The sequence below is a fragment of the Ipomoea triloba genome, chromosome 9 (genome assembly GCF_003576645.1).
Source record: "Ipomoea triloba cultivar NCNSP0323 chromosome 9, ASM357664v1".
Taxonomy (NCBI): Eukaryota; Viridiplantae; Streptophyta; class Magnoliopsida; order Solanales; family Convolvulaceae; genus Ipomoea; species Ipomoea triloba.
The window spans coordinates 6,671,225-6,696,552 of NC_044924.1; the positions used below are offsets into that span (position 1 = coordinate 6,671,225).

Here is a 25,328-nt window from a genome sequence, read left to right on the forward strand (position 1 = left end):
GAAATCAATCCTTACCTTGCTAAAAGCAAGTAAGTGCACGTGGCTACTCATCTACTAGTCATACAGTACACATCAACTAATTTTTCTCACTACACACATCTCACCCACCATACACTTCACACTCGATTAAATTTTCCCTCTATATAAACCCCACTCTCTCCCAGCCTTCAACACACAACACAAACACACATACTAGGCTAAATATACACACATATCCACCGTTTATCTCGAAGAAGAACTTATTAACCACGTACGTAGCAGAAATGGCGGCAAAGCTTGCGGTGAAGGTTGCATGCATGTTGGTTGTGTGCATGGTGGTGGCGGCGCCGAGTGCGGAGGCGGCCATTACGTGCGGGTCGATGGTGGCGAAGCTGAGCTCATGCCTTAATTATGTGTCGGGTAAGGTGAGTGGATCGCCCCCGACCACTTGCTGTAGCGCCATTAAGTCTATCAACAGCGTCGCTACCACCACCCCCGACCGCCAGGCTGCCTGCAAGTGCTTGAAACAGATGGCCGGAAGCTATTCCGGCGTCAACATGGGCCTCGTCTCCGGCCTCCCCAACAAGTGTGGCGTCAATATTGGCTACCCCATCAGCACCTCCGTTGACTGCGCCAAGTATAATTTACAAACTTCATTACATGTTTTTTATTTTAGTTGCAAGGAACCCGTAGTTAGTGTTGCAAAAATCCCTGACGCGGGCAGACCGCCTACCATATCACCACAATGGGTGATCTAGGCAGCCGACTAGGCTTTCTAAGTTTCGCCTAGGCCGCTTAGGCGCTGATCACCTAAGCTTCCTAGGCACCGATTAGACCGCATAGTCGCCGATTAGCTATTGTTTCTTTTTTTTCTTTTTAAATGGATTAGTTCATTTAAAACTACATCGTTTTGAACAAAATAACCCTAAACTGTTCAAATTCTTAGGCGTACCCTGGGCGTCTGATTAGCACCTTGCTATTTTTTCAACCATTCCCGCAGCACACTACTGAGAGTGTGTACAGTGTAAACCAGACTTGTGATTCTAGCTGGTAAAGGATTACAAGAAATAAACTAGTCAAAGACTAATAGGTTAAGACAGTTACGTTGCTCTAATTGCGAGTGAAACTTCACTTCTAATCTTATGGTTACGAACTTGTGGGGGTTGCCCCACAAATCCATATGCTAGGTTTATAATATCCTAGATTACAAGCGATTAATGAGTGGATGGATAGCTTATGACAATAATGTGGTTTTTTGGTTGATATTGTGGTGCAGGGTTCACTGAGCTAGCTAGGCTGACGACGGAGAGAAGACGCCGTGTTAATATGGTGGTAATGCTAGTATGATGAGGAATAAATAAGACGGGACTGCTGCGGTTCCCGTTAGGAATACCGTTTGTTTGGGTTCCATCTTTGTATTAATTAACGTTGGCTATCTTTACAATGCAGTACGTACAATTCTCTGTACCCTAGTATTGGAGTGTTGTATTTACTTGCTTAATTATATTTGTATTTCTATAATGCATGCATGGTGTTCTTCTTTTTCAATTTCTGGTTGTTTTTTCCAATATTTACTTACGTACTTTATAATAGAAACCAATATATAATGCTTATATTTTACAGTATTACTTATAATCCGGAATTTTAGGGTGCCTCAAAATATTTCACATTAATTCACGAATGTAAATTAATACGTACATATTCAAATCAGATTAAAGAAAAAAAACACATAAATATTTGATAAATAACGGTTAACTGATAACTTGATTGGATTAATGAGTTTGACTAGTTGATAGCACGCGAGCGTCGAAATAGTCAGAGCGCAATAAGTGGGAAGGTCGCTCCAACTCGCGCACAACTCTGACACGTCTGAGAATTGAAAGGACATGCATTTAATGCCATAATCAACAATATTCAAGTGGGTTTCTCTTTCCTATTAAATGCAAATTTCACATTTTCAATGCTATTGAAACACCTCAATTGGACCTTTCTATATCAAGTTATGATCAATAAGTTTTGCTTTTATATTGGTTTGCAAATATAAAATGACCAGCGGACTTTTCATCAACTCCAAATATCTTGATGAGATTCTTAGTATACTTGGTATGATTGATGAAGATTCTTTCATTGCCTTGCTTGACCTATAAACCATTAGCTGATTGTGAAAAGATGTTTGGTAAATTAGTTGTTAGCGGATAGTTAATTACATACAAAAATGACTTTTTCAAGAAACTGATAAAAAATCTATTTTGAGCAGCTTTTTGAATTTTAGACCGAACAAGTGCCTTTTTGGGTGAAAATGCAATGGTATACACTTATGTTTTGCTTTTATATTAGTTTGCCAACATAAAAGAATCAGCGAACTTCCCATCGACTCCAAATTTCTTGATGAGATCCTTATTATACTTTGCTTAATTGATGAAGATTCTTTGTTTGCCTTGCTTGACCTGTAGACCATTAGTTGATTATAAAAAGATGTTTGATAAATTAGTTATTAGCGGATAGCTAATTACATGCAATATGACGTTCTAAAGAAACTTATCAAAAAAACTGATTTGAGCAGCTTTTTGAATTTTAGCGTTTTGGAGCAATAAGATGTTACAAAAAACTAATTAATTAAACAGTCATATTGATTGTTTAACCAAATCAAACAACTAATAATGGTCAAATAAGCTAATGACTTTGTGGTCTAGTGGCACCTGGTTGTACTCTCATGTGGAAGGCGGTGGGTTCGAACCTCAGTCTAATACTTTTATTAGATCTATAAAAAAAAATATTACGAAAGGCATTAAATGTAGGATATGCACTCGATTCTTCAACATGCATGTGCCATGTAGCATTGTCTTTGATTGCATTTGATTTAATATCTAACTAATCACAATATAAATCACTCCATTAAGTATCCTTATCTCAAAGTTTGACCTATTAATGTTATAGCATTGCTTCTTCTCCCTTGATTTTGTGTGTAGTTGACAAAACTCAACCTTCGACATCAAGCATTTAAGACTTTATTAGGTGGTTGGTGGTCAGTAATGAAGGCTCATCACACTATAAATAGTCTCTGAAGCCAAGTAGCCTATAATTTTGATAGATAATAATACTGCATATAGTGATGGCTTATGTATTGTTTTGACTTGTGGAGTTAACAACTTTGAATTTTGGGTAGGTTTGAATGCACTCATCATATCTTGGTTTGGGAACTTTATAAAAATAGTAGACAAAAGAGGGAAGGTTTTAGAGAGTGGGACAAGTTTGACTAATTAATTAGCTATATAGTATATATAAAATAATATACTTTCAGTACTTAAATAATGTATTTTATGTATAAACATAATGTACTTATAGTATATTAAAAATGTATTTTTTATTTATGATCCATACAGTTATGTCGACTATGGTCCATGTAATAATACTTGGTGACTGAGTAGACAAACCATAATTCTTATACAAAAAAATTACAAGTTTGATTCTTACTTCATCCGTTCCCTTATGTTTGCTTTTATGAGTCGGCCGTAAACTCCGTAATAAAACATTAATTCATAGCCCAAGTGAGGCCCAGTGGGCTTTGAATAACTAGCTCATCAGTTCATTGAAGCATAAAGCAGGTCGGCCCAAATAAACTAGTATCAATGGATACACGATGATCACTAAGCCCATAGGCCAGATATTTTACTCTTTCAATAGATTTTTCCTCCCTTTTTGCCCTTTCTATAAAATCCGTAAAAAGCAAATTTTACATTTAGTAATCGACTATTATGACATTGTCACATTTAGTCTTATTCTTTAATTTTGTCATACTACATCTCTTATTTTGAGCACCTTCCACTTTAATATAGCAAAACTAAAAGAATATGACTAAATGCTACAATAATCGACGACTAAAAGTATAAGTTGCTCAAGATGAAAAATGAAAATGTTAAAATAATAGGACTAAATGTAATAATGTCAAATATTTGAGGACTAAAAGTAAAATTTGCTCATCAGTAAACTATAAATCAGTTATTTATGATTAATTTCATAAATGGTAACTTATGCATATAGGCGTGACATAGTGGAAAATGGGGAGTCACTTTTTTTTTTTTTTTTTTTTGAATACGGGGGTCACTTTAGTTCGTCACAAATTCAAAATGGAAGAAAAAATATGAGAAAGGAGAGAGAACCTATCTCAACGACACTAACATAATTGCATAATGTATTCACTAAAACACGTGAACGAGATATAGACAAATGAATTAGTTTTTACGAGGTTTTAATTTATGAGATATAAAAACTTATGATAACTTTTTAAAGAGAGGAAGACAACAATCTTAAATATTACGGAGTATTAATCATCAAAATGCTTCCCTAAAATACAATAGTTAATAATATTTATAGGGCAATAACATGCTCATTACCCTACCTAAGTTAGGAATTCTAGAACAAACGAATTACTAAAAGTTTAATCTAAACACAATATGAAAATATAATGAAAGAAATACAAATATAAAATATTAATTTGTGCAATACTGCTCTTGTTAAAACAAAAAACTTATAAATTGATAAGAGAAAATATCATTTCCTTTATTATAGAAGACTCATTGTACACGATATGTTTTTGAACCCAATTTCAACCGCGTGTGATGTGAACTAAATATGGTGATTCAAAAAACATGAAAGTCATGAATCTTTCACATCACTTAAATTTTTACAAAATCTTGAATAACTGTAATTCGATTTTATATGAGAAATATATTGGGCTTGTTTGGTTATCAGCGGTTAGATTTTAGCGGTAGCGGATTGTGTTAGCGGTTATCAAATAGCAGATTGTATTAGCGGGTTTGACTAGTGGATTGTATTAGCGGTTTGTAAAAAGATGTTTGGTAAAATTAGCTGTTTACATTAGCGGTTAACATGTAAAATTACCAAAAGGGTATACATTATATATATAACAATAAATAATAAATAAATAATAATAATAATAATAATAATAATAATGTTTTAAAATTAAAAAAAAATTAAAAAAAAAAAAAGGGAGTGGGGTGGGGGGAGGGGAGCCGCGGAGTGGCTCCCCTTTGTTTCCCCACTTATCCCACATCGGTGGGATAAGTGGGGAATGGAGCCTTGAGGCTCCTTTTATTCAATCGGTTTGCCCAGCGCAGCGGTGCACTGGGCAAACTGTAAGTTTTAATTTTTATTTTTTTTTATTATATAAGGGTGTTTTGGGGATTTCCCAAAACGCCAAATGCAAAATGCTGTTATATGCAGCGTTTTGTAACTTGGCGGTTTGGAGCAAATCCGCTGTTCCAAACTGTCATTAACCAAACAAGGTTTTTAGCGTTTTGACCATGGTCAAAACGCTAAAAACAGCGGATCCGCTACTAACCAAACAAGACCATTATGAAAACACTAAAACTTTTACAAATTTGTCTAAAAGTTTCAAAATTAATCTTTTAATTAGTTGCATTTGAGCTTATTTGTTTGACTTTTTAACGATTTTCTCAACCGTACTCATAATAATTTAACTTGATTGAAACAAATAACAAACTTATTATATGTCTAATTTTACTTGTTTTTACTCTTCATTGGTCAAATCAACTACGTAGTATATTTTATGTACTTATTTTCTTATGAAGATAATACTAAACAAAATATTATGAAGATTTGAATTGTAAATAACTTTAATCAATCATCGTTAATCAAACCAAGCACATAAAATGAGACAAAAAACGTAATAAATAAGCATTACTCTCAAAATTATCAACAAAATGAAGTAGCAAACAAAAATCGAGCAAGAATACCATTTGAGCAGAACCCAATTGGTTGCTATTGGAACCAACATCATTCTTGACCTAAATTGCTTGTTCTTAAATAAGCTTTACACACGACGACATAGTTGACTAGTTTATTTAGTTTGAACACTTGGAAAAGTCTTACAACACCTTAAATCCTTAATAGGAGAGTGCATTAAATGTATGTTTCGTCTCTTATAGATTTTAAACTCTAGTTGTTTATATATTTATTAAGAATTGTCCAGTCGACACATAAATAAATATTACAAATTAATTCATTACCAACTATTTCGATTCAAATAACGCTTTTATCCATAACAAAATAAATGAAATTATTAACTAACCTTTGCTTTAAATAACTTATTGTAAAAAGAAAAACATATCATTTTAAATAATTTTACATTTACAGTATTAATTTGTTTCTAAACACTTGTCGGATACTTTATTCATTATTCATTTTAAGAGTTAATACCCAAAATGGTCCTCCGACTATAGCCTTTTCTTAATTTAGTGCCTTGACTTTTAATTGCACCCAAAGTGGTCCTTAGACTATTCAATTTTAAGCCAAATAGGTCCTCCGTTAGATATGACGTTAAATGAGAGTTAAAATAAGGAGTAAAATGGGTAATTCAAGTCTTCGTCTCCAGTTTAAAGCTTTGCGGCTCCAATATAGTAGGTTGTTTAAAGCTGTTGCGTCCCTTCACGCAAGACCTCTGCTTCTTGACGGAGTCATTGCAAAAATTCATACAAATTTTGACCCAAATGCTATATGCTTAACACTTTCTGATATAGAAATGAATTGCAAGTAAACTATAATGGTAAATTATTATATGTTTAACATTGATAGATCAACAATGGCTAGGATTCATATGCATTCAAGGACTGGTTTTGCCGACAGATTGGTCTCCAAATCCCAAAACACATTAATTTTCATTACTTCTACTACTGAGCATAAGCAACAAAAAACTTAAAAAGAAGACAGGTAGCTAGTTAGTTTTTTTTTTTTTTTTTTCCATAGAGAAAGGTTTAACATCACCCAGTTCACAAAAACAAAATAAAAGGCATAGAACAGAGGAATGAAATGTGATGGGTCATCCTCTCCACAGCTGAAGCAAAGTGCCCATCCTCCCCACAACTGAAGCAAGCTCCTCCGCCTCCGCCTCCGTAACGGTCACCGCCGCCACCTCCACCTCCGTAGCCTCCAAAACGGCCACCACCGCCGCCTCCACCTCCGTAGCCTCCAGAACGGCCACCACTGCTCCTGCTTTCGCTTTAAAGCCATACCTGCCACAACCGCTGCTACAGCCACCGCCGCTGCCGCCCACGCCTCCGACTCCACAAACGGGGCCTCCATTAGGGCCCGTAACGCGTTAACGGCCTTGGTACAGCCGTCGTCATCGGACGACACCTCAAACTCCACAGCCTCCCCTTCAGCGAGGCCGCGAAACCCCTCAGATCTGATCCTCGCTGCCGTCGTCGGGGGTTATGAACCCAAATCCCTTCTGATCACTGAACCACTTCACACGGCTGTTCATCCTCTGTTGCTCTCTCTCTTTCTTGTTTTTCTGATTTGGGGAGAAACCACTGGTCAAAGGTCACAACAAACAAAATACTAGTATAATATTTGCTATCTCTCTTGTTTTTCTAATTTGGGAGAAACCCGCTGGTCAAACTGTTAAAGTTCACAACAAACAATATAAATTATCCTTTTTGCCCTTATATTTAACGTCATGTTCACACCAAAGCTAATGGAAACTAAATTGGCTTAAAATTGAATAGTTTGGAGACCATTTTGGGTGCAATTAAAAGTCAAGGCACTAAATTAAGAAAAGACCATAGCCGGAGGACCATTTTGGGAATTAACTCTTCATTTTAATTTAACTAATCCTTACTTTGTAATACTTAATAATAACTAAAATTATTAGTTAATTGCGTCAAACATTACGTCAATACTCCGTAATTAATTCGGAAAGGGAAAAAAAAAAAAAGTAAATCCAATGGATTCAAATTTCAAACTACAAACAGAGAAGAGCAAAACAGTTGAGTAACAAAATTCAATTCTCAACTACTTTGGGGGCTTTTCGGCAAAGTTTAAAATTCGGGGGGGCAAAGATTTTCCAGAATTGGGAAAATTCCTTTCCGGACGAAAGGCGGGAAGCGCGTGACGACACTCGAATATTTTTAGGGGAGAGAGAGATAGAGAGAGAGGGAGAGAGAAATTATATAAAAAAAACAGTTGATGCCGGTGGGGACCACGATTGGCTTTGAACGGCAACGGAGGCCGTAGATCTTAGCTTGGTGATGGAGATCTGACGGCGATGCGCGAGAGTCAAACACCCATCGGGACGGGTCTCTTTGACCACCGCAGGAAAATCATGCGGCTATCCTTAAAAAAAAAAAGGAAAACAAATTTTCATACTGCTAATAATTTTCCAACTTTGACTGGGCTGTCGCCTTCAATTGGCCCATCTTCGTTGAATTTTGAGGCACTTTAATATTTTTATTCATTTCAAGAATTGACCATAATTCCCCGCCTCTAATTTCTTCTTTCTTACTCCCTATATCTTTTCTTCATTTTTTTCTAAAATTTACAAATTACTATCTTTTTTTTTAATACTACTGACTCTATTACAATGCAGTATCTGTTCAATTTACTACAAATTACTATTTGATGATATATAATAGGTTAATTTTATTTGTATGTAATACTATATTTTTTTAGTATTATTGATCCCGTTATAATGTAGTATCTTATAAAAAGTTCGACTGAGGGGCTTTAGTATTTTTTCTTCAATTTTAATCGTAAAATATACTCCCATTTTTTTTTTCTAAATCTACATTAAAATTAAAAACTTAACATGAGATATTGTTGGACAAACCATGTAAATTACCATATCTACAAATGTTTTGTGCTAACTTTTTTGTTATTGGATATAATCTTTAGAGTATTGGTAGGTACAATTATATTTATGTTAGTATTTGTAAACTATAACTCTTTAACTTTCGATTCAATTTAAGGAGAATTTACTACGACGAAAAAAGGAGAACGTAAAAAAGGTGAAATAACTTCTAATTTATTAAATGGAGTTTTGTAAAATATTACTCCTTTCGTCCCATTTTTACCTATTAATGTCTAATATTCATTTGTTAAATCAAATCTTTCTTATTAACTTATTATTTTTTAGTATTTTCGTATTATTTTTATATTTATTAATAATATAAAAATACTGAATTTAATATTATAAAAAATTAAATTGTAAATAATTCTCTTATATTAGGCTGAGACATAAGGAATATAAAAGTTAGTAAAAGTAGTGTATAAAAAATAAAAAAATACCATTAGTATTACCAAAAATAAAAACAGTGAGTAGGAGATAAGGAATTAACAAAAATGAGAAGTGTATTCTTAATTAAGAAAAAATTGTTTGTGGGAGTTTTGGTTGGTTTGACTACTGCTTTGTACTCCATCCCTGCGAGAGTCTGTGACCCCATCTCTCTCTCTCTCTCTCCCCCTCCCCTTCTCTCTCTCTCTCCTCACCGCACTACAACTTTCTTTCTCTCTTTTTTCTTCTTCTTCTTCTTCTTCGTCTCTGTTTGCTTTTTCTTTCTCAAAAATCTGCTCTTGCCTTTCCCCATTTTTGTAATCATTGATTTGTCCTTGGGGTGTTTTTTCCCTTCGCCCTATATTAACAAATAAAAAATTTTAAAAATCAAGGTTCAAAATTGTCTGTGGGTTTCAACTCACTGCCTGGGCACCTTTTAAATTATTAAAGATCAAATCTTTCACCCCTGAACACCTCAAGATCAGCTGAATTTGCCCCAGTAATCTCCTCCAGGTTCGTTTTTATTTATCTTTTTGCTCTTCTTTCATCAGATTTTGTTTCTGGTAATTTTCTGGTTGGGAATTGGTCTGGGAGCTGGTGGAATTTCAAGAAAATGGTGGGTGGCAAGGTGTTTATGTCATATTGTTTTAATTTTTGAATTTAAAACTATAAATTAATTTAATTTGATTTGGTAAAATTTTCCCATGAAATTATGGTGAGTCTAAGGCCACCCTCTCTTTCCTTCAAGTAATCCATTACTTACTGTGCTGTAAAGTTGAATTTGGTGAAAATACCAGTGATAATATTTTGGTTGCAATCATTAATTGCCTTGCCTGTTCACAAGTGCTAGTTAGTTGTTCCAAATATTGTAGCAAGCATTTCATCATGTGTCTGTAAGATGTGGGATTTGGGAAGCTGGGCATATAGCATGGCTAAGATTTAAGGGTGTTTAAGCCCAATCAGATGTATAATGGCTGAAGGGATATGGTACAATTTCCTGAGGGAAACATAACAGTAGAAAGAAAGGCAATCCTGGACCCTCAATAGATATTGAAATAAATCAAATAGTTTGTTTGATTTTTGCTGCTTTAATGGTGGTTCAATTTGTCAGAAGTCAGTGTCCCCATTTCAAGAAATACAAGTATAGAGTAATGAATTAGAGAGAAAAGGGTCTTCTGTTAAGTAGACCTTCTTCATTGTTCAAGGTTCTGGGGTTGTACTTCTTAACAGAGTTCATATGCCTTTATTTCGTTTGCTTGATGTCACTTACTGGTTCATTGTTCTCTTACAGCATGAGTAATTGTGGTCTGTTTTCTCCCATTTCATTTGGCAGGTGCTTAGAAGCTTTGTTGTTGGGGTGTAAGATTCTTGATAAGAAGATGGGATGTTTTACGGTTTTAAAATATAAGAAGAAACAGTCTGAGAAGACTATCCATGTCAAACGCGTTAACCCTCAGGATAATTCGCCTACAGCAACAGCGTTGCCTGAACCCCCATTACAAACGCGGTCATTGCAGTCTGCACCTCCGAGTTTCAAGACTAGAATAAAATCCGTTCAGTCAAATAACCGAGTGAGGAGCAGTAGGACGAGAGCACTATCTGCACCTTCGAGTCTTGACACTGCAGAACAAGTTCTCATGGACAGCGAGGAGCAGGAGTCGACTAAAAGTCGTGTTGGATCGATGAAAGAATATCAACCGCCAAGTCCTCAACCTCTTCCTCTCCCCTCGCCCCAGAACGCTGCCACACTGAAAACCATGGGGAGCTTTAAAATCGGAAATGCAAGCGGCCCTCTCACTGCCTCTGGACCACTCCCGCTGCCTCCTGCCCTGCCTTCAACACTGCTTTCTACAGGAAACCTACGAAACTTTACGTATGAAGAGATTGCAGCTGCGTGCCACAACTTCTCTCCTGAACGGTGTATGTCAGAAGGTCTCTCTTCTGTTTTGTACAGAGCCTCATTTGGGGATGATCCATCGGGTGCAAAGAAGCTAGAAGCCACTGTCACTCGTCTCCACCCTTCATCTCAGGTACGGTTGATATTCTTTTGGGTTGCTCGTTCAATGGACTACTCGGGCGAATGACTATCCTTTTGAAAGTCTCACATTTGCAATGATTTGGCAGCTTAGTTCTCAGGATACTCTCTGCCCTCCCATGCAAAATTGGAATAAATCCTAATGATCTCTTTTGCTTTCCAGGGTTTGAAAGAATTTGTGAATGAAGTTAACACCCTAGCTTCATTGGAACATCCTTCGCTTTGCAAACTAATTGGTTTCCATGCACGCGAAGGCTCAGGGCAGAGGATGCTAGTTTATGAGAGGCTTTTCCATGGAAGCTTAGACAGGCTTTTATTCGGGAGATCAGATGGACCCCCTATAGATTGGAATGCTAGAATGAAAATTGCATTCTGTGCTGCACAAGGGCTCACATTTCTCCACGAGGAAGGACCTTTTCAGGTAATTACAACTTTTTTTCTGAAAATAATTAATGTGGAATGGTTGAAAATTTTAAGAATTCCACATTAATGAATCTATTTTGAGTTTAAATTCCTAATATCCCCCCTACTGAAGTTGGATTCTTAAGTTTTTGGATGGGAAGCCTTTGGATTATGCTGTACTGAATTTTCCTTTTCCGTTTTGACAGGCAATGTTCCATGAATTTTCAGCTGGCAATATACAGATTGACAAAGATTTTAGTGCAAAGCTTTCGGGATATGGTTGCATTACCCACATTCAAGAGACTGACATCTCGTGTAGTTCAGCTGTAAGTGCAAAGCATGCTATTAAGTGCCATTTTTTTTTGAGTGACGAGGAAAACCCGCCACCACTACGTGAGGGTGTGCCCTCATGGTGATCTTCGTGAGCATCTCCACTTATTTTTCTTAGTCCATTTATTCAGGCAATTGCAAATCTGTCTGCGGAGACACTGGAGAAGGGTTTGCTAACTCCGAAGAGCAACGTTTGGAGCTTCGGGATTGTGCTTCTTGAGCTGCTCACGGGCAGGAAGAATTTGGATAGTCGCCATCCAAAGGAAGAATGCAATTTGGTGAAGTGGAGCTGGCCCTTTCTGGCCGATGATGGTAGGCTATCACTTATCATGGACCCCCAGCTGAAAGGTCGGTTCCCTGCCAAAGCAGCTAGGACGATGGCAGACATTGCTCAAAGATGTCTGCAAAAGGACCCGTCGGGAAGGCCCACGATGAGAACGATAGTGGAGCAGCTCAAGACTGTGCAGGACATGAAATATACTTCCCGATTCCCACTTCAAGAGCCCGGGAGAGTGAGCATGAAGCACAGATCAAACTCGCCTAGCTTGAACGGGATCATCCCCCCGCCCCCAATGCTAAATCTCTCCCCTTTGTCACCCACCACCAGACCACCACCGCCTATTTCACCTACACAGCCCCTATCTCTTCCCCCTCGGACTTGCTCCTTCTCTCTGGAGGACACGGATCAACACGAGAGCCGGAGGACATCGTCTTCATCTGTCAGGAGATCCAGCGTCGAAGGATTTTGATTGTTCATATAGAGAGCATTTTTTAAATTCTTTTCTTTTTATTGAAAGTGGGTTTTACATGAAATATAGAAGATAAAGATGTGGTTCCTCCACCCTCTTTCTCTTAGAGGAAGTAAATATGAGGAATGGCATTTTTGTAGATATGCTTTTTCTTGGGTTAATTGTTAGTTTCCTCTACTATAGGCTATAAAGGAGGGGTTGTAGCTTTCCTTGATTGAATACCATTTCTCAGTGTGTATCTGTGTAGAGATTATATTTGGTTAATTACTTGTATAAATATATATAATATAAATGATATCATATTTAGTTAATTGATGCAAAAAAAAAAGGCTTCTTTAGCAGAGTTGTTTTTCAGGAGCTTACTGAAACAGAGATTAACAATTTTGCAATGGACAGGGACCTTGTAGCACTAATAATATTTTTTCAGGGGAGAACTAAGATAACAAGAAAGAATCAGGACTGACTTGCAAATATCTCATTGGTGCCAAAGTTACTATTTGAGTGACGAGAAATTTCGTAATTACTTTTAGAGGATTAGCACCAGATAAATTCTTTCATTAAAGGATTATAAAGAGATAAACTTGTAGCTACTTTTCGATGATCAACTTAAATTGTTCATAGCCAATTAGCTTAAGTTGTTCCTAGCTGATCAATTAATCGACATTCAACTTAAGTTGTCCATAAGTGATAAATTAATCGACATTTAGCAAAAGACTATAAAGAGATAAATTCATAGCTATTGATATCTAGCAAAAGACTATACAAACATAAACTCGTATAGGTTTATCTCACTAAGAGTTGCCCCAAAGTTACTATTTTATTCCAAACCGACCCCTTAGCTCTTTTTTATTCTATTTTGTGCAGAACTGCAAAACCCCATACTGGTTCCTGGTATCTTTTCCTCAAAATGTCAAAACTTTACAGATTCTCAAACTATCCAATTTCCCAAAATTTCAGATTCTTCTTCTTCTTCCTTCACGATGCGTGAAATCTACGGCCTTTTTGTCTGATTTTCTGTTTAAAGTTTCGGTTTTTGTCGAAGTTGCCACTTTATTTTGTTATTTTTCGTTGTTTTCCCTATCATTTCTTTAGGACTCTAAACAAAGACTCCGGCGATTACTAGACTCTCCCGATTCCGATTTCCGCGGACAAATTTAATTCTTAGTACCAAGTTTGTGGCTTTTAAGGTGTGTAGCGGACGAATGATTGTAATCCAAGGTTGAGGATTTCTTTTACTGCTGCTGGAATGGGTAAAAATGGTAGAGCTATTGCGCTAATTCTCGTATTCGTATTCTTAATCGTTTCAAGCACTTCATCAAACGACTCTAATCCGACAACACCAAACAATTCTTCCACCACTCCGAAACAGGTAACTTTTGCTCTCGTATTAGTTTATGCGACATGATTTTAAAACATATGAATATGTATTCTGCTTGGGAAAGATGAAGATGATTTCCTAAAAAAGATTCGGTTTTTAGGGTTCTCCAGAAAATACAACAGCAAGTGATAGTAAGGGATCGAATTCGAGTTCTGTAATTGCAAAAGCTAAGCCTAAAGAGACTCAGGGGACTGAGAACAATACTAAAGTGGATTTGAATGGCTCGAAAGAGGAAAGTAACAAAACTGGTGGGATACCTCCCCCAAATTCAAAGAGTAATGAAGATCAAGGGAAAGTGGAGAATGTGAAAAATGCAGAGGAGGGGAGTACTGAGAGTTGTGAGGGGGCACTACTGAAATGTGAAATTGAGAAGACATTGCTTGCCTGCATAAAAGGGCCAAAAGATGGTATGGTACTATCTTTCTCTTGCATAATGTTCAGTACATCCATTGGATCATGTTCTTAAAATTCGAATTCGGTTTGCTACTTTGCAGCCTTTGCTAGTACTAGTAGAATTCCTATTGTTAATCTCCATAGTTGCCATTGTAACTGCTAAGTAATTAAAGAATTTACTGAGAGCAGCATTAGTAGTGTGAAGATCAAGCTAACTGTTCATGTATTGTTATTTGCATCAGAACTGTAATATGGTTGTTTTAACTCAAGAAAAATCTTGTTTTCTGGAGCTACCCACTAAGCTAAAACAGAATTTGAAATAAGAAAGTGCAACACAGACAACCAAGGTATATGCTCCACATTAGTTTTTATTTATTTATTTAATTTAACTTTGGATGTTTTCCAGTACTTAAATATTTTGGTTGTGAAACTCTTTAAAGAAACTGGGGAAGCTTTTTATCTATCAATAATTGAAAATTTCATTAAGTTCTAGAAGTTCTAAAACTAGTACTCTTTTCATCCAAATTGGACATTCAAATAGGTTGAAGTACAATGTCTTTCAGGATCCCAGAATTTCTAATGCCAGCACCGGTGATGCCTCCATCTGGTTAGAAGAGGATTCCCCTTGAAATGATATTGCTAATTTGCTATAGTTTTCTTTGATAATTCCTTAAGAATGAAAATAGGGACTTGTTTGCGTTTGTGTGTTGGGGGGTGGGGGTTGGGGGTTGGGTAGGGGGTGTGCACAAACTGGGTTGCTGTCGTTTGGGGAGTTAATCCATATCTCCGCTGCTATATGGTTGATGCTGCTAGTCTTTACTTTCTTATCTTTATGCCAAACTGGCATTTTTGGAGTTAATCCATATCTCCAATGCTATATGGTTAATGGCACTAGTCTTTACTTTCTTTTCTTTATGCCAAACTGGCATTTGGGGAGTTAATCCATATCTCTACTGCTATATGGTTAATGCCACTAGTCTTTACTTTCTTTTCTATATGCCAAACACGATAAAAGAAACTAACAAATATTCTTCTAAACAGATTTGTCATGTTGAGTCAAACTAAAGTTAAAAACTTAAAATTTTGACTTTCATAGATTTGGCATGTTGAGTCAAAGTATTGTTAAAAACTTAAAAATTTCTGGAGAATAAATGTCCATTGCCTTCTATATGGTTGCAGGATCAAAAGAGTCATTCATTGTGCTTCACAATGAAGGAGAAAGCAGATTGGAAGTAAAAGTCTATACCCCAACTTCAGTGAAAATAGTTCCTGCGACTGTTGAAAAAAAACAGACAGTAACGGTATGTATTCACATCAATAATGACACTCTTTCTCTGTTATGTTTTCATGTTTTGATTATATTGATATTGAATTATAAATCAGAACTTGATATGAGGAATTCTTGTGAAGAGTATAAGATTTGACTATCTGAGACTAAATGTGGCCCATCATATCAGATGGTTAATATGTAATTAATGTATGTTCAGACTTACAGTATATGAAAAACTGAATAATTAATTAGTGCTTCCTACAAATAATGAAATAATAACAAACAAGACTATGAATAATATATTTTTCAGAATCACAGAGTTAGGGCATTAGGTGGTTGGTTTCCAAGATGGTCTAAGGCTATTTTGTGTCTTTCTTTGTATTTGCTTTGTGAATCATTTGAAGAATGTATAGCTTTTTTGGCCCCTCTTTGACTTATTATCCACAAAAAAAATGGTCCCACTGTGAAGGAGATTTTCACTGCCAACAGCCTTGTAATAAACCCAGTGACTCTTAAGTCTTAAGTACATCTCCGTGCCTTACATAGGCTTCACCAGTCTTCTCACCACCTTGACTTGAGGGCCATGATGAAGAATTTTCCTAATTGAAGGGTTTTTTAGACTGACACTAAGCAAGTGGGTTTATAATACTGGCTAAAACCATATTGTGCTTACAGACCATCCGTGTTTGGGAGCATTCCTAAAGAGTTGTGAGTTGTGACACCTGCAACCATGATTCTACTAAGATCATTCTCTTGCTTGATTACCCAATAATGCGATGGTTAAAGCCTATTATCATGTTATTCTTGCCTAATATATTCTAATCCTTTCTGCATTGCAAATGTCACCTCCTATATGGGAAAAAAAGATTGTCGATCTTTTGTTTCTCCACATGGCCGCTCCTTTCTATTCAACTTTTATATATTTGTTACTTGTCTCCATATAGTTTACACGAAAGACTCTGTGATGATATTTGCCTCAGTTATACTTTCCAAATATAAATGTCAGTCTTATCTTCACAAGGAACGCTCTTACACCTTTGGTTACTTTCTTATTCGTGGTCATTTTTATCCATTTTTTAAGCACCCCCTTTCCAAGCTTCAAGCAATTAGTTTTAGCTGTCTGCATTTTGCTGCCTTGTTTCTTTAAAATGTTTAGTAGGACCAGCCGACTAGTCATTTATACAAATCAACTGTGCTAGCATCTGGCTTCTGTACTTCAATGAATTCTTGTTTACATGCATATTTCCACATCCTGTGGTTGGAATGAGTTCCTCTATGAAATTTTTCATTTGGATTTATCATTTCAAATGCTTCAAATCCTTCTGGCAGATATTTTATCTCGGTTTGATGATATTTCCTTTGTTTTATGAATGGGATTTTTTTTGGGGGGTGTGTGGGTCTATCCTTACTTATGCGATTCCACTTCTATAGGTAAATATATCAACTTTGAGCGAAGGCCCGAAAATAATAGTTGATGCAGGAAATGGTAACTGCTCGCTTCAATTGCACCGTTTTGAAGCTGTGAGCAAAGGCCCGAAAATAGTAGCTGTGGACAGTCTTCTGCAGCAGTTCTCCCTATATTCTAAACAAGTGACTCCCATCTACGGTGCCTACTTCCTTTTTCTGGTAGCACTACTTTTTGGCGGGACGTGGGCTTGCTGCAAGTTAAGGAAAAAGAGACAGCATGGTGGAATTCCTTATCAAGAACTCGAAATGGGGTTACCAGAATCTTCTTCTGCCGTAAATGTGGACACAGCCGAAGGTTGGGATCAGGGTTGGGACGATGATTGGGATGAGGACAACGCAGTAAAGTCACCTGGAGGGCATCGCTTTGGAAGCATCTCTGCTAATGGCCTAACCGCTAGGTCTGCTAAGAAAGACGGGTGGGAAAATGACTGGGATGATTAGTGAACAAGAAGGAAAACTAGTGAAATTTTGGGATCAAGAGTCAAGACAGACAGACACTGATACACTATACAATAGCCAAAGAAAGTGTAAAATCTTGTAATCTAGTGACTGGAAATTCTTTTTTCACGTAATATATTTGCTTCCAACACAGAAGTTGCCCTTTTTCCTTGTCGCCTGTATCATAAAGTCTGCGATATATATATATTCTTGTGGATTTCCATAGACCCATCTTGTTTTTGTGCTGACAGCACTTCACAATTATTATAATCACTAAATCCTGCCTGATTTATGCACACTCCATATCAAAATTTGTGAATGTATACTTGTAGCAGCAGTTTAGCTTGATATGAGAATGGCTTTGGAAACTTGTTTCTAGTTTGGAATTTGAACTGTGAAGCCTCCATTGAAACAAAGTTTTGGAACACTGCATTTTGTGTCTCTTTTGAGGATGAGACTGGAGAACTGAATTTGCAGGTGCCTGTCAATCAATTGCTATCCTTTGATTTACAGGAAAGCCTGCAGTTACTATCCGAAGTTGCGTTTTGGGTGAATCAACCATTGTGCCGATCAGCTAAAATCTTACATTTTTTCATCTCCTTTTTGGCATTCTATTATTGAATGGCTAACGACCTTGTGGTCTGGTGGCAACTTCTCCCATATAGGAGGTTGTGGATTCGAGCCTCAGTGGAGGCGGTATTGACTCTTTGTGCTTCAGTAGGTTGAGAAAGTAGTTATGAATAGACACTGCATTGTAACAGAGTTTGACTCTTAATATCTGATTCAGAGCTGTCTTTTGCAGAGTTTGCCTTTATGATGGTATATTAACAACTCGCTTATCAACTATTTGGTTAGTTGAATTGATTGATTAGTTGTATAGTTAATCATCCTCATTACTTTCTTCATCCCACTCAAAGAAAGAAAATTCACTTTAGGTATGAATGGGAGGAGGGCTCCTTTTACTTTACTCCATGAATGATTAAACTAATTGAAGGCTGTCCATCCACTGAAACATTGACATGTCCCCACTCATATATCCTTTTTGTAAAGCATGATTCACTACTAGGAGCTTAATCAAAGTTTAACATGGACTCCATCATATTGTCTTGTTAAAGTGAACCACAATGAATGTAAAGGCAAATTTGATCTTGCTCCACTTCTACCACTCTGTACACTGAACCACCATTATTATACAGTACTGTCAACACAATATATATATATATATATATATATATATATATTGTCAAATTCTCAGTCGAACTGTTGGCAAACCCTGCTCCTGTATAACAGCTCACAAACTACACAGGAGAAATGAATCACACTAAGAAGACTTAGTGCGACGGGCTCGACAAAGAAAGTGTTGACAATAATCGAACTTGTGACATTTTCCACTCACTCGACAACCCTTCCAGGGCACTATATACTTTTTCTACCTCATGAATCATTATTGATTATAGCATAAAGTGAACAGCAAGAAAACATGGCTGAATAAAAATGCATACAGCACACATACATTCTTACATTTTCCCAATGCAATTTGGATATATATGGAACTTGAATAACTAAAGGATTTAGGGAATAATTGCTTTTTCAAACCACTATAATTCTTCATGATGGCCTAAAGTAATTTTTTTAATGCTTAAGAATAATGGGGTATAGACTACATATAGGAACACAGGTGGTTAAATACTTGAATAAAAGTACAATTTTCACACCACATCCGGCAAAGGAGTTAAAGTACTTTCAATCTGAACTGTTCATCATTCACATATGTTGTCATCCAATCCGCACATTAATTTATTTCGCGATATATATGAGAGGCAAATAATGCATCTCCAATCTCGCGTCAACAAGCAGGTCTAAGGATAAGCACATACGGGCCCTCATTTTTCCCTCCAAAATCTTCTTAACAACTATCGTCGAGTCATTTTCAAGTTTCACACATCTATACATTTTGTCCAATATAATGACAAACCACAGAGCATTGCCTAGGAGTAACAAAGGTTAAATTAGCTTAATCACATAAATCATCATCATATCTTAGTATAAAATGTTGTTATCTAAGCACTAAACTTTGGAATATTAGCAGTGCTACTCAATATGTCCCAAGAATATGATAGCAACCCATCAGCCACATGTACAAAGTAAGAAGATGCAGAGAAAAAAAGTGCAATGGCAGTCTAGCTCTTCCATGTGACAAAACTTTATTCATTAGGTCCCCTTCCCCCACCCACCCAAAATCAAAACTTCAGTCTGACTTGATAACCACGAGATTTCAAATTTGATTCCCAGTAAAAGTATATATTAGTCTTCTTAGTTTGAGTTGGTCATCTGTGACAACCTAGATTAGTTTATTGCTTCTTGTGATCCTTAACTGGTTAGGATCATAAGGCACGGTTTATTCAGTGCACACTCTCGAATAGTGGTTACGAATTTTTCTCGTTAGCCAAAAAAAATCAAAACTTGAAAAGAAAAAGAAAACTAAATGCAGTAAATGGACTTCACATCCAAGCATTAATGATAACACCAACCTTGTTAATGAATGAGTATGAGATGGATCATCATCCCCATTTTCTGACAGCTTCAATCCTTATCTGTCAAGCTTTCAAGAATATTTGCATAGAGGCATGCAAGAAACTATTGAGTATTATTCCCTTGCTAATAACAGTGAAAATTTGATTTGCTTCAGAGTGTTAAAGACACAAAGGATATGTAATCACAACAAATTTTAACCTTTCCAAGTAGGCTTCTGTGGATCCTACAGCTTTCAGCTTTGGTCTAAGCTCTCGAGTACCGAGGCTGATCGGACCGGACCGGTGCTTTAACCCAACAAAAGTGTGTGGTTCACCCAACTAAAGTCTAAAGAGAGAAGAAAAATTGTTCACTTAATCACGATGTTTGACCCTTATTATAGAGTAAATAAATGAAAAAACGAGTTCTTTTATCAATTTTATAAGAGATTATTGAATAGTCTTTTAAGATGATTCTTCAATTGGGTTTGAGTATATGGTACTCACATTGAAAAATTAGTGCGTAACTGGAAAAATACTACCTAGTAGTTGATAAATGATTGTAAAGTATTTTTCCTCTTTTGCAATCAGTTTCGCTGCAGCACCGGTTGCTCCAGTTAATTGTCCACCCTTTTCAAGTGTTATGTATAGTCGTGTCTAAGGGCATTTCTGATTTTTATAGAAACCCATGTACCAGAAACAATGCTATCTCCAATTATAACCCCTGGGATGTGAAATATATCTCTTCTCAGTTCTCACCATTCCCATAGTGTATGAGCCAAATGTATGCATTTTGATTAGGATCGTATACTATGATTATGATTCGACCATACATGCCTTTTTCATTCCGTCAAAAATCTATTTTACGATATAGATGGCTTAGACGCTTATGACCTCTCCCTGTATTCCTCTGGCATTACGACCTTTACCACAATGATGCTGTCCATAGATCAAATTCTTTCCTCGAGTGGATTTCACTTGACCATTTACAGTTCCATTGCGTGTCTTTTAGGACGACTCTTTAGTTAGACGCTCTAATGTGTGATTGGGAAAAGGCTACCTAGCAGTTGTGGAGTAGTCCTTTGGGACGACTCTTTAGTAGAGTACCTATTAATTGGACTTTACATTAAAAAGAGTTTAATATAACAATCAAATGAGTAGAGTAGGTATAGCCAAGTACCATGGACTGTGAACTCCAGCTTTGACAATCTCACTTCATTACAAGTATATGGTGGGGATTTAGAAATTGACAGATCTGAGGCTAAAGCTGTGAATTTTCAGCTCTGAAAAAACACATGAAAACATATAGTAGAGAGTAAAACAAGAAACAATTTCCAAAAGCTTCTGTATCAAGGATTCCTTTTTCATTGAATCAGAGAATCCAAAAGGGCCCCCCAAAGTTTCAGCCAGTGAAGAGAAACCAATGATTTAAATACAGCAAACAAAAATTAAATAAATTTTCAGAGATGCCTAAAACAAAAACAATAATAATAGTAATAAAGAAGCAACCTTTGGATCACTCTTCACTGAAAAACTCATTCTGTAATCTCTTGTGTTTGGCTTAAAACTTTGTTGACTTCATTCCAGATCATCTTGGCTTTCTGTAGAATATTGGATGAGTTCCAAGATTCTAATCACTTCTTCCATGTCTGGCCTGTTTGATGGCACTTGAGAGGCACAAATCAGCCCGAGTTTTATTACTGGAATCGCCTCGTCTATGGGAAAGTTACCTCGCAGCCTTTCGTCGATGCATTCCTCGACTTTCCCTTCCTCCAACGCTCTCCTCACCGTATCACACAGCACGATCACGTCGTCCTCCATGTACTCCACGGGTCTTTTCCCCGTCACGACCTCTAAAGTCAGGACGCCAAATCCATAGACATCACATTTCTCGGTTATTTTCACTGTTTGGCATGCAAACTCGGGGGCCATGTAGCCTAACGCGCTCTGGATCTTGCTGCTTAGAACGTAGCGGTCTAGCACGGGCAACAACCTAGCTAGGCCGAAATCACTGACCTTGGGGTCCCCCGACCCGTCTATCAGGATGTTGGTTGACTTCATGTCGTAGTGAATTATGTTCATCCCGTGTAGATGAGCTAGCCCTTTGGCTACCCCGAGTATGATTTTGAACCTCTGCTGCCACGAGAGGAAGCAGCCCCCCTCGTCGGGGTGTTCCTCGTGGAGTTTTTTATACAAACTTCCTCCACATACATATTCGCTAATGAGGAGCTGAAGCGAAGGAGTCCAATAGTAGCCTTCGATAACCACCAGGTTCTCGTGCCTAACCTTTCCAAGCGTTTGGACTTGTCTCTCGAAATCTTCCTGAGATTTGATTAGACTCGCAACGTTGAGTTTTTTTATGGCCACCGAACGCCCATTTCTAAGTTCAGTCCTGTAAACAGCTCCAAATCCACCCCGTCCAAGCTCAGAATCCTTGTTTAGAAGTGCTTCAGTCCCCGAACCAAAATCAGCATCGCCCGAGAACATAACAAGTTTCCCATAGTTGGCTTCGGTACCATAGGAGTGGCTAAACTCATCCCCGCCCGAAAATGTCATGAGTGCAGCAGACTGCCTCACAGATGAGCTCACGTGCAAATTGAGAATGCTGATAGTAACTACACCAAGGGCGATAAAAACAGCAGCACCAATGGCAACAAGAGAAGATACGCTGAGCATATTTCTCTTATGGCCAAGAGACGAAGTAGAATTATGAGCAGCGTAGGACGAATTGGGGTCGAGGACAATGGGTTTCTGGTGGGGGCAAGAATGGTTGAGCACCGCACCACAAAGGGATGGATTTCCGGTTACTGCTGAGAGAGGAATCGCGTTGAAAAAGCCCCCAACAGGCAGTTCGCCTTCCAGATGGTTGTGGGAGACATTAAAAGCGATCAGGTGGGAAAGGTTGGTCAATTCTTTCGGTAATCTCCCAGAGAAATTGTTTAAAGATAAATCTACAATCTGAAGATTGGCTAGCTTTGCAATTGCTGCAGGGATTGTACCGGTAAGGTTGTTCTGTGACAGGACCCTACACATTAGAAATGCAATTCTTATAGCAAAATACAGTATAAATTTAAGTGAGGCTAAGGCTAAAACATATTATGGTACTTAAAATTAAACTGAAAAGTGACAATCATCAAGAGCTAAAACAGTAAAGCAGGCAGAGAACTTACAAAGAAGTTAAAGACGAGCAATTTTCGATGTCTGCAGGAACCAATCCAGTCAGGAAATTGCCTTGGAGCCTCAGTTCCTCCAACAAAACTGCTCGTCCAATTTCAGACGGGATGCTTCCATTTAAACTATTGTGACTCAAATCAAGAACCCGAGTCTGATTTAGTTCTCCTAAAGTTGCTGGAATGCCACCAAACAAAGAGTTGTTAGAAACATTCAAGATCTCTAGTCCGCTAAAATTCCCAATGGCAGATGAAATTTCACCAGTCAACGCATTTGTAGACAAATCCAAAACTCGAAGACCTTGATACGAGGACACTGCAGGAGGATATTCAATGCTCCCAGTAAACCTGTTCCCAGAAAGAAACACACTAACCAAACCCAACTTGAAAATCCATTGAGGTAGGTTACCATTGAACCGGTTTTTGCTGGCATCCAGAGCCACAAGGTTAACACAGTTCATCAAAGAATCCGGCAAGCTTCCCACGAACCAATTGTTCGACAAATTCACCTCTTTCAAGGACTGAAGATACCCTATGGAGTCCGGAACCCTACCGGACAAATCATTTGCAGAAAGATCCAAAATTTCCAAGCTCTTCATATTCCCTATCCAATCTGGAAGCTTTCCTGTGAACATATTTCCCCTTAAATTAAGAGCTGTACATAAACCCAGTTTCTGCATAGAATCAGGAAGGCCTCCACTAAGTGCATTCTCACTGAGATCAACTGATTTCAAAAACACACAGTTTCCAATGTTTTCAGGCAGCTGACCACTAAAATTATTCTTCCTTAAACTTATTGACCTTAAAGCATACAAGTTCTCAAACCCCTTAGGAATCTCACCCTCCAGAAAATTATCAGAAACATCAAATGACCTTAAAGAAGTTAAAGACCATACTCCAAAGGGCAACTGACCAGAAAGCTGGTTGGAGGATAAGTTAACAGTCTCCAATGTTGAGCATGTGGTGAGAGAGACAGGGATTAGCCCACTGAGATTGTTTCTGGCAAAGGAAACAACCCGGAGAGATCCACATTGTCTGAAAAACTCATCAGGGACTGAGCCAGACAAGCTATTTTCACTCAGATCAATCAAACTCAAGCTGGGAATTTGGGCAAGAACTGGATTGATATTCCCAGAGAAATTGTTCCTGGACAAAGATAACACTCTCAAGAACTGCAACCTCAAAAGGCCTCTACCTATGTGCCCAGAAAGAGAGAAATTGTCAAGAACAACCTCAGAGACTCTATTGGACTGAGGATCACACTTAATCCCATCCCAAGCACAAGGACTCTCAGCATCCTCATTCCAAGATTGGAGCTTTGATTCCGGGTCTATAATCCCAGCTTTGAACACAATCAACCCCAGAACATCATCGTTAAAAGCCGGGTCTAGTGAGAGCACAAGAACCGGAATCAAGAACAAAAAAACAGTCAAAATATTCAGTACTAACATTTCCACCCAACACAAAGTTTAAACACAAGAGAGAATGACAACAAGAGGAAACATTGGGGGAAGAGGAGGAGGGGTCTCTTAACTTTCGTAAAGACACAAACTTTCCTCCGTTAAGCCGGAAAATACCATAGTTTCGCAGGAAATCAGAAGACCCCGAGCCCAACAACCGCCTGAAAAAAAAAAGAAGTTTCTTTTCTTTCCACAAAAGCAAATTGTTTTGCGGGGCCAATCTCAGAACAAGAATAGCAGTGGGGAGCACAAAAGCGGTTGTCAGCTTGCGTGCTTTTGAGCAAGAGAGAGAGATGGGTTTAGTGCGCGCCGTCGTGGGGGTTATGAGCTTGCTAAACCTGAAACCTCTCCCTTCTCAGAGAGTGAGTTTTTCTTGATTTTTAATTGGGAGAAGAAGAGTTTTTCTTGATTTTTAAAGAAGAAAGAATTAAAAAGCGTGGGGTGAGTAATTATTAGCAGTCCATTCAAAAAAAAAAAAAGGGAATTACAGGAAATCTTGAATGGAATAAAGTGGGAAAGTTGAATGGGTATAGATAGATGGAGCAGTTGTGTAGTACATTAATGGCGGCAGAAAAGAGAATGTAACGGCGAAAAAAGGAAGAATTGTCCGTCCTGTGCTTCTTTATTAAGACTGACCCTTCCCTTTCTCACACTCA

The 25,328-nt window shown here is 37.5% G+C and overlaps 4 protein-coding genes and 1 pseudogene across 4 annotated transcripts; 3 read left to right on the forward strand and 2 right to left on the reverse strand.

Moving 5' to 3' along the window:
* The first annotated feature begins 158 nt into the window (after positions 1–158).
* On the forward strand, positions 159–1,527 carry LOC116028279 (non-specific lipid-transfer protein-like). Its single transcript, XM_031269928.1, has 2 exons — positions 159–616; positions 1,256–1,527. The coding sequence occupies exons 1-2, from the start codon at positions 264–266 to the stop codon at positions 1,263–1,265; spliced, it is 363 nt and encodes a 120-aa protein (XP_031125788.1). The 5' UTR covers positions 159–263; the 3' UTR covers positions 1,266–1,527.
* Positions 1,528–6,542: 5,015 nt separating this feature from the next.
* On the reverse strand, positions 6,543–7,409 carry LOC116030674 (annotated as a pseudogene).
* A 1,857-nt stretch (positions 7,410–9,266) lies between these two features.
* LOC116030283 (probable serine/threonine-protein kinase PBL18) lies at positions 9,267–12,897 on the forward strand. The gene is made up of 5 exons (XM_031272488.1): positions 9,267–9,583; positions 10,404–11,100; positions 11,269–11,526; positions 11,714–11,833; positions 11,969–12,897. Exons 2-5 carry the CDS (start codon positions 10,450–10,452, stop codon positions 12,584–12,586), a joined length of 1,647 nt encoding a protein of 548 aa, XP_031128348.1. The 5' UTR covers positions 9,267–9,583; positions 10,404–10,449; the 3' UTR covers positions 12,587–12,897.
* A 556-nt stretch (positions 12,898–13,453) lies between these two features.
* Positions 13,454–17,761, forward strand: LOC116030722. Its single transcript, XM_031273037.1, has 4 exons — positions 13,454–13,955; positions 14,065–14,371; positions 15,537–15,658; positions 17,059–17,761. The coding sequence occupies exons 1-4, from the start codon at positions 13,833–13,835 to the stop codon at positions 17,533–17,535; spliced, it is 1,029 nt and encodes a 342-aa protein (XP_031128897.1). The 5' UTR covers positions 13,454–13,832; the 3' UTR covers positions 17,536–17,761.
* A 3,612-nt stretch (positions 17,762–21,373) lies between these two features.
* On the reverse strand, positions 21,374–25,328 carry LOC116030392 (probable LRR receptor-like serine/threonine-protein kinase IRK). The gene is made up of 2 exons (XM_031272627.1): positions 23,213–25,328; positions 21,374–23,067 (listed from the first exon to the last, which is right to left on the reverse strand). Exons 1-2 carry the CDS (start codon positions 24,661–24,663, stop codon positions 21,621–21,623), a joined length of 2,898 nt encoding a protein of 965 aa, XP_031128487.1. The 5' UTR covers positions 24,664–25,328; the 3' UTR covers positions 21,374–21,620.

Excerpts from the sequence above, each read along its gene's own strand:
- LOC116030283 (XM_031272488.1), top strand. The coding sequence starts at position 10,450 with ATGGGATGTTTTACGGTTTTAAAATATAAGAAGAAACAGTCTGAGAAG. Across the intron at positions 11,527-11,713 it reads ACGAGGAAGGACCTTTTCAG|GCAATGTTCCATGAATTTTC; the intron begins GTAATTACAACT and ends CCGTTTTGACAG. Across the intron at positions 11,834-11,968 it reads ACATCTCGTGTAGTTCAGCT|GCAATTGCAAATCTGTCTGC; the intron begins GTAAGTGCAAAG and ends CCATTTATTCAG.
- LOC116030722 (XM_031273037.1), top strand. The coding sequence starts at position 13,833 with ATGGGTAAAAATGGTAGAGCTATTGCGCTAATTCTCGTATTCGTATTC. Across the intron at positions 13,956-14,064 it reads CTTCCACCACTCCGAAACAG|GGTTCTCCAGAAAATACAAC; the intron begins GTAACTTTTGCT and ends TTCGGTTTTTAG. Across the intron at positions 14,372-15,536 it reads CATAAAAGGGCCAAAAGATG|GATCAAAAGAGTCATTCATT; the intron begins GTATGGTACTAT and ends ATATGGTTGCAG.
- LOC116030392 (XM_031272627.1), bottom strand. The coding sequence starts at position 24,663 with ATGTTAGTACTGAATATTTTGACTGTTTTTTTGTTCTTGATTCCGGTT. Across the intron at positions 23,068-23,212 it reads TGCTCGTCTTTAACTTCTTT|GGTCCTGTCACAGAACAACC; the intron begins GTAAGTTCTCTG and ends TCTAATGTGTAG.
- LOC116028279 (XM_031269928.1), top strand. The coding sequence starts at position 264 with ATGGCGGCAAAGCTTGCGGTGAAGGTTGCATGCATGTTGGTTGTGTGC.